The sequence below is a fragment of the Pimephales promelas genome, chromosome 13 (assembly GCF_988280905.1).
Source record: "Pimephales promelas chromosome 13, fPimPro1.hap1.1, whole genome shotgun sequence".
Taxonomy (NCBI): Eukaryota; Metazoa; Chordata; class Actinopteri; order Cypriniformes; family Leuciscidae; genus Pimephales; species Pimephales promelas.
The window spans coordinates 35,854,242-35,868,922 of NC_142781.1; the positions used below are offsets into that span (position 1 = coordinate 35,854,242).

General features: G+C 39.7%; 1 protein-coding gene across 4 annotated transcripts in view; it reads right to left on the reverse strand.

Moving 5' to 3' along the window:
• The window catches only part of LOC120492054 (MAM domain-containing glycosylphosphatidylinositol anchor protein 2), a 133,748-nt gene extending 126,435 nt beyond the window's left edge, over positions 1 to 7,313 (reverse strand). For 2 of the 4 annotated variants that reach the window (XM_089118988.1, XM_089118985.1), the window contains exon 1: positions 6,659 to 7,312. In XM_089118988.1, coding sequence (XP_088975114.1) covers positions 6,659 to 6,734 — 76 coding nt within the window. In that variant the 5' untranslated portion in view covers positions 6,735 to 7,312. Of the gene's footprint in view, positions 1 to 6,658 lie in introns of all 4 variants that reach the window. The other 2 variants (XM_089118986.1, XM_089118987.1) reach the window with 2 other exon arrangements.
• Positions 7,314 to 14,681: the final 7,368 nt, after the last annotated feature.

Genomic DNA, 14,681 nt, shown 5'->3' on the forward strand with positions numbered 1-14,681 from the left:
ATGCTTTCAGAAAGCTAACAGGGTTGAAACATAATTATAGCGAAATATATCAGCTAATTAACCTGTGCGTCTCATATCAGTCTGTTACTGTCAGGTGACCATATCATAGTGTTCAGAAAAGAGGAGGATCAGGAGGAGGACGAGTAGAGGAGGAGCAGGAGGAGAGGAGGAGGAGGAGGAGGAGTAGAGGAGGAGCAGGAGAGGAGGAGGAGGAGTAGAGGAGGCGGAGGAGGAGGAGTAGAGGAGGAGGAGGAGGAGGAAGAGGAGTAGAGGAGGAGAGGAGTAGAGGAGGAGGAGGAGTAGAGAAGGAGGAGGAGTAGAGGAGGAGTAGGAGGAGTAGAGGAGGAGGAGGAGGAGGAAGAGGAGTAGAGGAGGAGGAGTAGAGGAGGAGGAGGAGTAGAGGAGGAGGAGGAGGTAGAGGAGGAGAGGAGGAGAGGAGTAGAGGAGGAGGAGGAGTAGAGAAGGAGGAAGAGGAGGAGTAGAGGCGGAGGAGGAGTAGAGGAGGAGGAGTAGAGGAGGAGGAGGAGTAGAGGAGGAGAAGGAGTAGAGGCGGAGGAGGAGTAGAGGAGGAGGAGTAGAGAAGGAGGAGGAGAGGAGTAGAGGCGGAGGAGGAGTAGAGGAGGAGGAGTAGAGGAGGAGGAGGAGGGGGAGAGGAGTAGAGGAGGAGGGGAAGAGGAGGAGGAGGAGAGGAGGAGGAGAGGAGTAGAGGAGGAGGAGGAGGAGGAGAGGAGGAAGGGGAGGAGGAGAGGAGGAGGAGTAGAGGAGGAGGAGTAGAGAAGGAGGAGGAGGAGGAGTAGAGGAGGAGGAGGAGTAGAGGAGGAGGAGTAGAGAAGGAGGAGGAGGAGGAGTAGAGGAGGAGGAGGAGTAGAGGAGGAGAGGAGGAGGAGAGGAGGAGAGGAGGAGTAGAGAAGGAGGAGGAGTAGAGGAGGAGGAGGAGGAGTAGAGGAGGAGGAGTAGAGGAGGAGGAGGAGGAGGAGTAGAGAAGGAGGAGGAGGAGGAGTAGAGGAGGAGGAGTAGAGAAGGAGGAGGAGGAGGAGTAGAGGAGGAGGAGGAGTAGAGGAGGAGAGGAGGAGGAGAGGAGGAGAGGAGGAGTAGAGAAGGAGGAGGAGTAGAGGAGGAGGAGGAGGAGTAGAGGAGGAGGAGTAGAGGAGGAGGAGGAGGAGGAGTAGAGAAGGAGGAGGAGGAGGAGTAGAGGAGGAGGAGTAGAGAAGGAGGAGGAGGAGGAGTAGAGGAGGAGGAGGAGGAGAGGAGGAGTAGAGAAGGAGGAGGAGGAGAGGAGGAGGAGAGGAGGAGGAGGAGTAGAGAAGGAGGAGGAGGAGAGGAGTAGAGGCTTCTGATCACTGCAATTATTTGAACAAAATGCTGTAAAAATAGTGAAATATTATTCCAGTGTAAATCATCTGTTTTCTATGTGAATATACAGTAAAGTGTAATTTATTCCTGAGTTTATCATCATTACTCCAGTCTTCAGTGTCACATGATCCTTCACAAATCACTCTAATATGAGGATCTGATGATCAACACACAGTTATGATTATTATCAGTGTTGTAAACTGTCATAATTCTGTGGAAACTGTCTTCAGTAAAATTACTTTTGATACAATTGAATGCATCATTGATGAACATATATTTTAATAAAGATATAGATGTACAGATATACACACACATGCTTAAAACAAGATAAAGCAACCAGCCAATAAAGACAGAATATGCATTAGTAAAGATCTTAAACAAGTAAATTGTTCTTGTTTAGATGTTTAGATATTTGAAAAGCAAACACAGCAGCAATAGTGTAAATAAAGCAGTGATTTGTGTGATTTATTAAAGCTGAGGTGCATGCTGGGAACTGGAGTCCTACTGTTATGAGCAACAGAATAGAGTTGATTATCCTGACAGTGAAAACCCTCCAGAACCGAGACAGCTATTTCAGGAACAGAGGAATCACACACACACACACACACACACTCCTGTACCCACGCAACCTTTTCTGATCCCTGCTGGCCATTCATAATTAATAACATTCATGTTTGAGAAGCAAAGCTAGGATTAAAGTCGGACCGTAGCCCATAATGCACTGCGCTCGTGTTTGTGCATTCAGCATTAGCAGTGTAACGCCGCTAATTAGAGTCGAAGTAAACATTGGAGTCGTCACGTCAGCGGTGGACGTGCACTGATCCGGCTCACGCAACACACAACCTGACGCCCAAAGCCACATCTTCAAGATTATCCAGATGTGTGTGTGACATATTGGGCCCTATTTTAACGATCTGAAACACAAGTATCACGCGTGAAGCGCAAGTGACTCTGTGGGCGGGTCTCGACGCTGTTGCTATTTTAGCAAATATAGGAATTATACATGCGTCGGTGTACGAAGAGCCCATGGAGATATCGATTGCTTTTATTTGTGATAATAACGCGGTGAAACATGATTATGCCAAATGTTTTGGGCCAGACTGTCATACAGAGAAATTATGAATGCATGCAAAAACAACAGGACCAATGAAATATTAATAACTGATTATGTGTAAATGTGTGATTATTTTCTGTCTTTTTTGCCTAATAATTTTGTCAGATATAGACCTTAACCAAGTTTAGTGTTTTGTTCTTCAATCGTTTTAGCGAAACGATCGCTCATTTAATACATAAATAACAAAGTTTAAGTTTTATAAGCTCAAATGCTCGCCTTGCTCTGTTCTGTGACTCTCCTGTTCAAACTCGTTCATCAAAATGAACACATTTTTTTTAGTCATTTTGTTCATTGAATGAGCAAGGCGAGCATTTGAGCTTATAAAACTTAAACTTTGTTATTTATTTATAAAACGAGCGCTTGTTTCGCTTGATAAGACCCTTATTCATTGTATGGAATCGTTTAAAGTCCTTTGAACAGTTTGCACTGAAACTCTCATTTGGACCTTGAACCGTTTGGACCCCATTGAAGTCCATTATATGGAGAAAATCCTGGAATGTTTTCATCAAAAACCTTCATTTCTTTTCGACTGAAGAAAGAAAGACATGGACATCTTGGATGACACGGGGGCGAGTAAATTATCAGCTAAAGTTTTTTTTTAAAGTGAACTACTCCTTTAAGTTAATCAAGCGACGAGAATACTTTCTGTGCGCAAAACACACAAAAATAACAACTTTATTCAACTCTTAATCTTCTCTGTTGGCCTCAAGTACACACACACACACACACAGTTTCAGTTTGTGCTGATGTAAAGGAACAGCAGTTTCTCGTTTCCCTGAGCGTCACCCTGGACTGAGTGTGAAACAGCCACACACACACACACACCTCGTGACAGAGCAAACACACACATGTACATCAGCAGCTTGTCATGAATATTGAAACACAACACAATCTGAGAAAGATGAACGAGAGAAACCACAGATGGCGGATACACTCATTTATCTGATCTCAGGACAGATTTATTCATTGATTGTTTATGTAAATAAATATTAATTAACAACACAAAAACAAACACAGGCCTTTGTTTAAACACTAGGAAAAATATTAAAAATATAATAGTATGTTGTGTTACATGTTCTATATTAATATTTTGAATTTGTCTTTATTTTTGTATTTTATTATTATTTTTTATATTTATTTTTATTTTCATTTGAATGAGTTTTAATAGTTTTAATAATGTTGTTGTATTTTTGAAATTGTATTACTTTTTTAAAATGTATATGTGGTCTTTAGTAATTTCTTATAGTTACTTTAGTTTTAGTAATAAAATAAAATAAATAAAATAATGATACTAAAATAACACTGCAAAAACTATTGTGACTACTTTATTTTCTTAGTTTTAGTAGTATAATATAATATAATAAACTATAATATAATATAATAATGATACTTAAATAAAACTGTAAAAACTATTGTAACTACTTTATTTTAATTTAGTTTATTTAAAAAATAAATAATTGACTTAATTTTGCTCCATTTCTCAAAAAAGACTCATGCTGCTCAGTCATTTTGCTTCTTCTCCAGTAATATCTGGATTTCAGAGTGTGTGTGTGTGTGTGTGTGTGTGTGTGTGTGTGTGTGTGTGTGTGTGTGTGTGTGTGTGTGCTGGAAGTGTTTGACTGGATCTGAAACTCGAACAGCCTTCAGCTTTTCTGACAGATGAAACAGAATATATCGGTGTCGACGCGCTTTAACCTCTCACACACACACACGAAACACTGATGTCTCTCTCAGGTCACACTCACGTCACTTCTGACTCTCTCTCTGTGAGCAGTGTGTGGCGGATGCGGTCGCCATGACGACAGACATCACTCATGGGATGTGGGCGACACACACACAGATTAGCATGAGACAGCGGACCAGCTCTCAGACCCCAGCGGCAAAGCACTATCAGAATAATGAATTTGTGATTTTTTTTATTTTATGTATGTTTTTCTGTCTTTTTAAAATTGTATTTAATTTTATATTTTAATTTATTTAAATCCATTTCATAGTATTTTACTTCATTTTATTTTATTTTTTATTTTATTTAATTATTTTTTTAAATGTAATTTTATTTCATTTTATGTTAATTTTGAATTTTAGTTTATTTAATTTCATTTCATAGTATTTTATTTCATTTTATTTATTTTTATGCTGATAATATTCACAAAATTGCTTATTTCACTAATTATTTATTAAATATATATATATATATATATATACTTTTTTTTTTTTTTTTTACTGTATTTTGGGGGGTGGGATTTTTTCTTTCAGTGACATTTATTGGCCAGTTCTACAATTACATTATTTATCATGATAACCACAGCCTCAGGCGTGACAGGTCTCTGACATCACAATCAAATCAGGTGATCAGATTGAGCGGCGAGAGCCCGTGAACCATCTTCTCCTGTAAATGTAAATGTCTCTTGATTTCAGAATAATTAGATATTAGTGCTGGAAAACAAGACAGAAACACCGAAGAAGAACATCATTTTTTATAAGTATGGTTAAAGTAATATATTTAGTCATCATGTCAATCCAAACACGAATGAGCAACAACAAAAAAAGCCTTCATTAAAATGCAAACTGCATTTCCCATCATCCTCTGCGGCAGCACTGAACGATCAACAGCAGCAGCAGTCCAACACCTAATCTCTTCACCAAACGAGTTTGTTCCCAAATGAAAGAGAAAGAAATATGAAATTGCCAATCTCAAAAGCACTTCGACTTCATCAAGATCTTCTCTTGCTCATCTGAACGCATGAATACAGTAAATAAATACAGTATCGTCAAGTTACAATAATCAAACACTGCACTGATGCATGCTGGGGTTTGACTGACAGGTGACACGTTCATGTTTGTATGAGACAGGGAACAAGTGTGTATCGATATACATGTCACTGCACTAATGGACGGAGAATTACAAATCCACACACACATAATGCCTAAAATAAAAGAACATTATCATTACAAATGCACATGTATTGCACATCTTATATTCATATGCATTTGCATGATGTCATCATAGATGAAATTAATCTGTTTGATATTTGTGTGGATATGGCATGAGTCTTAAACAATATTTTGAGTTGTGTGTTGAAGTGAAGTGTGTGTGTCATCATCAGAGTGTGTGTTGGCATTCAACAGCGTCATTTCCATTCCTCCATCGGCATTGATTTTAAAGTGCATTCTCATGGATCAGCTGAGCCCAAACTCTATTATCCTCTTAGTCCTGCGGGACACACACACACACACACACACACACACACTGTCCTGCATGCGAACCGACTACAGAAACACACGCAGTATATCGTTGATATGACGCGCCCATCGCGACGCGTGACCCGGCGTCAGATCGCAGTTCTCAGATCAGTCCAGCGCTTATGTTCTCCCTCATGACATTTACACACTCTGACTCATGCATCGCTCTGCTACACACACACACACACACACACCACAGCAGCGCAACACACACTAGTTGCAGAACACGCGAGGAGAATGCAGAATAATATGCAGATCTCAGATGTTTGCTGACATTCAGCGTTCACAACGAACATGTGCAAACGCCTCGCGACGCAACTTCTGAAGCGGACACACACACACACACACACACACACACACACGAGCTGAACAACGGGCACGAGCGTTATTTAACTTGCATATATAAGCCACACCTAAAAGAAACTTTTGCAATTAAAATGACTGTTTATATACGTTTTTTAATTATTAAATTATTTCCAACGGATCTTCAATAATGCATGTATATATCACTGACACATGTGTGTTTTTGTATTTTGAACCATCACGCTGTGGGAACTGCTAAATCTCACAGCTAAAAGAAACTTGTGATTGTGTTTTTATGCATTGTAAAATGTTAAATAGGCTACCATTAAATGTTATTTCAAATGAAGAATTTGTCATATATATATATATATATATATATATATATATATATATATATTACAGCCAAAATAAAAATGTGAATGTGTTTTTATGCATTATTAAAATACCATTAAATGCTATTTCTAATTAATCATTGGTGAAATGCATATAATGCATGATTTTGCAGTCTAAAAACCTGTGGATTGGCAGTTGGGAAGATGGTTTATGAAATGGCACCTGTTCACGCACACACACACACACACACACACACACACGGCATGTTGACTGGCATATAAATGCATGTGTGTGTGAGCTTCTGGCACTCACCGTACACTCCCTGGCACCAGATGCCCTCCAGAACCAGCGTCAGGACCCCCAAAACACTGATAATCCCATCCATCATCGCGTGCCGTTCAACATATCCTCCCGAAAGAGTCTCTCCAGAAGGAGATGTGCACGGAACGCGTCACGAAGCGGAGCGGAGCGCGAGGCAACGCGTCAGATCCGCGCGGTTTCCTGATCAATCTGACAGATGTTCATTCACGGGCTCGGCTGAGGTTCGGCTGAGGTTCGGACGCATCTGTCATCTCGAGTCCATCCGACCCGGAGCTCCTGACCGTCTCACTGATGATAATGATGATGATGATGATGATGGTGGTGGTGATCGCACGCCCGCAGCATCAGGACCAGCGGCGCGTCGTGAACGAGCAATGCGCGTGCACCTGGCTGTCCGTCATCTCGACGCGCGCGCGCGGAACATCAGAACAGTTTGGCGGGATTGTCGAAGCCGAACTCAAACGAACCGAGTCCGTGTGTTCGGATAGATGATCGAGGACGAGTGAGAGACACGACCGACGCGGTGCGCAATAACGCGCGCTCTGTGTGTGTGTGTGTGTGTGTGAGAGAGAGAGAGAGAGAGAGAGGCTCATCAGTATGTAGGACTACACAAAAAACACACATACAAAATCTCCCTCTCTCTCACACACACACACACACACACACACACACTACGACGAAATATTCTGTCTCCTTACACTATTACTACGCCTAAACCACACACACACACACAGACGCGCACACACACACACACACACTTACTCACTCATTCACTCTCACACACACGCACACAATTGTGAACACACACATAAAGCTAATAATAATGAAAATAGTTTATGTTTTTAGAATTAAAATTATTAATTAATTAATTATACTAAAAGATTTTTCATATGATGCGTCATTAAATAAAAAAAATCTGCTTTATTTAGCATACATGGATGTCACCAGGGGGAGTTAGCAGCATAACTTATCATTTAAAGAATTATTTTTACTTAAAAAAAACAAAAAGAAAGTATTTTCTCACTAAATAAGGACAATATTCATAGCGATAACTTTAAAGGGCTGGTATAATCCCCTTAAATAAGTCTCTGATGTCCCAGAGTGTGTGTGTGTGTGTGTGTGTGAAGGTTTAGCTCGAAATACCTCAACGGTTATTTACATAGCATGTTAAAATTTTGAGGATGAGCAAAAACACTGTTTTTGTGTCTGTCCCTTTAAATGCAAATTAGCCTCTGCTACTGCTGCAGGGGGCGGAGCTTGTGTGTGTGTGTTTATGTGTGTGTCAGAAAGATGGAGAGACTTGAGAAGTGACGACATATAGAAGCAACATCTCTGAATGGTTAGTTGATGGATGTGATGTGTAGTTATCATGATAATCTAATAATCTTGCTCCGGGGGCGGGGTTATGTAAATCTTAGGGTTAGTGATGTCACAACCCCGGGAGGAAGCTCGTGTAGTTCTTCCAGCCGTTTGTTGTAGTCCTTAAAAAGCGATTTCTGTAAGAGCGAATCTCTCCCTTTGCTCTGAGCTCTGAGTGTCGTAACTTCGCAGATGTTGTTTAAACGGCAGCATTACACACACGAACTACAGCTTGGAAAGAGAAATCATATCAAACACCCCTTTAAAACTATTATACTTTCACGAAGAGCCACAAAACTGTGTATTGGTGTTGCTGGACTCACACACACTGCAGTGTCGTTCGGCCCACTATTAAATCAGCCGGTTTTCCAGTTTCACACACACTTCTTTAGGAGTACTTCATTCAGGCTGTGGGACACACACACACACACACACACACACACACACACACACTGTGAGTGTTTGCTGGTTTTATGTTGAACTCCATCTGTCTTCTGCTTGTGTTTGTGCTCTCTGTCACACACACACACACACACACACTGAGACACAAACCTCCATCTGTCCATCACACACACAACCTGTTTAAAGAGCCCATGAAACCACACTTTCAGTGTGTGTGTGTGTGTGTGTGTGTGTGTGTGTGTGTGTGTGTGTGACACTAAACTAAACTCATTCAAAATTATGATCCCACATCCAAACAGATATTAAAGTAAACTGTATATAATAGAGGCGCATCTCACAAAAACATGACGGAATAGATTTCAACGAAAAATTAAAAGAAAAAAAAAGAGACAAATTATATTTTACACTGAAAAAAATACTAAATAAAATAAAAAAATAAAAATACACTGCACTATAACCGCTGTAATGCACAGTGAAAGAAATATATTAAACATGTATTCCATAATGACCTGGAATTTATTGGCTTTACTGTAATAAAAAAAAATACAGTAACTTAATCGAATGCTTATTAATTAATGCTTAATTCTGAAGTTCTGCAGATTCTGGTTGTTTGTCGTGTGTTTTAATGCATTATCTATTCTAAAGGTGTCTCAGTCAATACTGTAATGCATTTATGAGATTATTTATTACCATTGTGCATTATAGGGTGCATTTCATGCATTAAAATACTATTATAAAGCATTAGCATTAAGCATTTTTTTAGAGGTGTATCATTGAATATATATATATACATATATATTGATTTGCTAAGTTGTCGAATTGATAAATCCATGTCACTTTTTGTTTTTTATTTTTCGCTTTTTATTTTTTATGTTTATTCTATGTTTTTTTGTCGTTATGTTTATCGTGGTTCCCATGAGTGTGAAACAAATTCCCCCCTGGGGCAATAAAGGTTTCATTCATTCATTTATATATTAAGTGTTAGGATAATTACTATTGGGAATAATAAGAATTTAAAAAATTACATAAAAAAACTATTATAGTAAGAATTATTGTAAAGCATATTACTGGCTCTAAAACATTTTTTTTCCACAAAATTTTGGTTTAGTTTTATTTTGAGGGTTTTTCTGTGTGTGTGTGTGTGTGTGTGTTAAAGGTTTGAGGTTTTCATTAGTAGGTCATTAGTGTGTGTGTGTGTGTCTTGCATATATACAGTGAGACAGATCAAATATAGATTGATGTTTATAAGGCATTCTGAGTTTAAAACTGAATAAAAAGAACATTAAAGTGTCAAAATAACAACAGTTGCACAAATCAGGGTCAAAAGTTTACACACACCTTGAAGAATCTGCTAAATGTTCACAATGTTATATTTTATTTAGTTCTGTCCTGAATAAGATCATTTATTAAAGATGTTTATATATAGAATGAGCCGTTCAGCGTCTCTCGTCGCCTGGAGGATCTTCTGCACATCTCAACCCTTTTCCAGACGCCACTATCAGATCACTGCGACACACACACAACTATTGATCAACACACACACACACTGATCAACACACACTGATCAACTCGGTGCATTGAGAGCCGGGGGGAATTTTTGTTTAAATCAACTTCAAATTCAATGCCTTTCAATTTCTAGCTTTTTTAAAGGTCCAATTATTGTGTAAAATAATATATATATTTCTATAAAGTAAGTAGTGCAATAACAGCTGGAGTGAGAGACAGATCAAATACAGCTTTACTGTATGTTTATGAGGCATTCTGTGTTTTCAGTGTTTTGTCTAATGCAGAAACATTAATAAGAGCTGCTATCATCATCATCATCATCATCAGTGCCTTTGAACTTGTGTGTTCAACATCAGAGTGTTTGTTCGTCTCTCATCAGGATCTGCTCAGATTCGACTGACACACTTTCACACAATTACCAGCACATCTCTGCTTTCTGAGAGAGGTGTGTGTGTGTGTGTGTGTGTTCCTGTGCTGAATCTGCTCTACATCCTTCATTTGAGCTTCAAAACACCCACAATCCACCAACAAATCAGTGTCCTCGTTCCAAACCTGAGCGATTGTCTGTCCGACACAAAGCAGAAAAGACTCCAGCATAAACTGAGCCAGCGAATGACAGGAGAAAAGTAACAATACTGCGAATATCCAGGTCAAACGCTTACCTTCACGAGTCTGAGAAATATTCAAATGCATATTTATTTAGCACTGTCTTGAAGAAGAGCCATGTTTACATATAGTGACACAAAATAAAAGTTACATTTATAAAGAGCACACACTGATGATGAAAACGGTGCATTAAGAGCCGGGGGTGAAAACTTTTGAACAGGTTGGAGATTTTTCTTTTTGTTTAAAGATCATATTTGTTCACTAAGATACTTATATGAACAGTTTACATTCATCTTCAAATTCACGAAGGCTCTTAATGCGTCCGCTTTGAACTGGGTCATTTTTATATATTCAACTTGTCTGTATGTAAACATCCTCTATGTAAAATATCTAATTCAGGGCAGCACTAAATAAAACATTACATGCATTTTACATGATCCCTCTTATTTAGTTAAAATAATGAACACTTAGCAGATCTGACCGTAACTTATATACAGTAAGTAGAACACACTGAAATCATAATCAAGCTTTGAATCTGTGCATTTTAATGGTTATGCGAGTCCACATGTGGCTTTATATCGTGGTGCATTCATTTATTCTCAAGAAATAAAACGTTTCTCTTCATAATCGTTTAGTCACTCTTATTTATATCGGTGACGTTTTACAAATTTATATACTTTTTGTTTTCGAAAAAGTAACGAAATATAAGTTTCAGGGAAAAAAAAAAATCGAAATGCTCATCTTGGTCATGCATAAGCGACATATATATTACATGAATATAGAGATGCACTGATATGAACATTTTAGCCGATACCGATAATTATTAAAATTTGAAAGCCGATAACCGATATATCGGCCGATAAATCTAAATCCAAAATTTTATTTAATTTTTTTAGAGCCTGATTACAAAAACTAAAGCCTCACCGTTAAAATCCACGTCCCAAACACACAATTATAATGTTCTAACTAGATTATATGACAGACTTGCTGCACATGTTGCACTTTTTCCAATCATATTTCTAACGATTGAAAACAGTCGCATCTGAAGCGTCTCAGCTCAAGGAAATAATACATTATAAACTTTAATATATCAGCCAAACTTTCTTATCAGGCCGATAACGATAACATTATAAATGAACCGATATCAGCTGATACCGATATGGTGGCTGATAATATCGTACACTCTTAGAAAAAAAGGTTCTATATAGAACCTTAAAAGGTTCTATCAGCACTGCGTATTTGGAACTCCAAAATTTTTTTGGTAAAAGGTTCTATACACTCTTAAAAAAGGGTTCCTCTGGGTTCTAGAACCCTGGGGTTCCATACTTGGCCAATAGAACCTTTTACCAAAAAAAATGGTTCTATATAGAACCTTTTTGGAGTTCCATATATGAAGCGGGGGATGGAACCATTTCTGGTTCTAAATAGAACCATTTCTTCTAAGAGTGTACACCCCTTTTTCCCAATAACGAAGGTTTAATATCTTCAGTAATTTTGCTGCTTGTCCAGTAAATGTTCCTCGATTTAAGAATGTTTGGATAGTAGTGCAGGAAAACACAACAGAAACACTGAGACTTTAGCAAAAACAGACGTGACGATTACAAAATTTATCTTAAATTAAATTATTATTTTTATTTATTATTTATTATTATTTATTACATATTATTTATTATTATTATTTACAAAAATATGTGACGTTCAGGGATGGTCATCAGTAAATATTTTGCATTTCAACAATTAGAAACAATTTCCAATTGATTCTGTCACATGCACACGATCAGCGCTATAAACAGAGGATCAGATGTTGAGTTTGTTTCAGTTTCAATGCTACATTTTTCTCAATATCATAATCATTTGTCAACAAACAGTATTCATTACTTCAATGAGCTCATTGTTTCTGCCTTTATAACATTTGTTTCAATGTATATGTTTTTGTTAACTGTGATTTTGTATATTTCTGAAATGCATAACTCAGACAGTCTCCTCTGATAATGTGGACTCTTCTGCACAGCTGCTCTGAAACGGTGTGTGTTGTGAAAAGCGCTGTGCAAATAATGTAAATTGATTTGAATTTAAAGACGCAGATGAGGCTCATATGTACTTGCACTCTCTCCTCAAACTGAACTGTGCAAGTTTAAAGCGTCGGATATTCAGGCCTCGGGCTTCGCTAGGAGTAGTATAATGCTGATCAGGTGTAAAGGTAAAGCACTTCATCATGCTGACGGGATATGGGCTTTAGCTGAGAATATGACAGCTGGAGAAAAGTGAGCGTTTAGGGAGCGATGTCCCGTCGCAGTCCCGAGAAGAGAGCGTAAATGAGCTCAGTGAACCAGGGAATGAGGCGAGAGATTTTAATCAAGCTAAAGGTGCCCGAGAGACCCCCAAAACACACTCGTGTTGTGCCACCGCTTTACAGGAGTCGGTCACTTCAGAATTACAATCTCCTGATCATTTGCTCATCCAAGATGTTCGTGTCTTTCTTTCTTCGGTGGAAAAAAAATGAAGTTTTTTTTCAGGATTGTTCTCCATATAGTGACTTCAATGGGGCCCAATGCCTCAAAGGTCCATTCAATACATTATACACCCTAGCAACCACACAGAACACCTTAGCAACCACACAGAACACCCGAGCAACCACAAAGAACACCCTAGCGACCACATAGCAACACCTTAGCAACCACACAGAACACCCGAGCAACCACAAAGAACACCCTAGCGACCACATAGCAACATCCTACCAACCACACCAAACACCCTAACAACCATACATAACACCCTAGAAACCACACAGAACATCCAAGCAACCACACAGAACACCCAAGCAACCACATATCAAAACCCTAGCAAACACGCAGAACACCTTAGCAACCACACAGAACACCTTAGCAACCACATAGCAACACCTTAGCAACCACACAGAACACCCGAGCAACCACAAAGAACACCCTAGCGACCACATAGCAACACCATAGCAACCACACAGAACACCCTACCAACCGCATAGCAACGCCCTCCCAACCACACCAAACACCCTAGCAACCATACATAACACACTAGAAACCACACAGAACATCCAGGCAACCACACAGAACACCCTAGCAACCACATATCAACACCCTAGCAAACACGCAGAACACCTTAACAACCACACAGAACACCCTAGCAACCACACAGAACACCTTGGCAACCACATAGCAACACCTTAGCAACCACACAGAACACCTGAGCAACCACAAAGAACCCCCCACCGACCACATAGCAACACCTTAGCAACCACACAGAACACCCTACCAACCGCATAGCAACGCCCTACCAACCACACCAAACACCCTAGCAACCATACATAACACCATAGAAACCACACAGAACATCCAAGCAACCACACAGAACACCCTAGCAACCACATATCAACACCCTAGCAACCACACAGAACATCTTAGCAACCACATAGCAACACCTTAGCAACCACACAGAACACCCGAGCAACCACAAAGAACACCCTAGCGACCACATATCAACACCCTAGCAACCACACAGAACATCTTAGCAACCACATAGCAACACCTTAGCAACCACACGGAACACCCGAGCAACCACACAGAACACCCTACCAACCGCATAGCAACGCCCCACCAACCACACCGAACACCCTAGCAACCATACACACAAAGAGCGTTTGAAGATTCAGCGGTGTATTCAGAGTCTGACACACTCCACTGCACATCTCCAGCAGGGGCCCGAGGGCCACGTCATCCCTGTCAAGATCAACACACACCATCCCTCTGGGGTTTAAGGCCACGTCACAGGTCATCAAGACCCACGAGTCCTCGAGAAATAACACACTCACATGTGCGATAGCATACGCACTGATGAGATATCGCTCCTTCATTGCTCGGGATATCTGTTGCGGTTAACGATCGGCTGTTTCTGAGATAAATAAATATATCACTAGATCCACTTTCCCCATTACGAACTAGAACTGTCCGGGTCAGCCCTGGACTCAGAGTCGTGAAGCTCAGGGGGGGCGTCCTGAACCAAACTCACCTTCATGTACATGCTAGTGCTCATAAACTGAGTTCTGCTCATCTTTATAAACTGATGATGATGTGAGAAATGTCGAAGGTGTGTATATATATATATA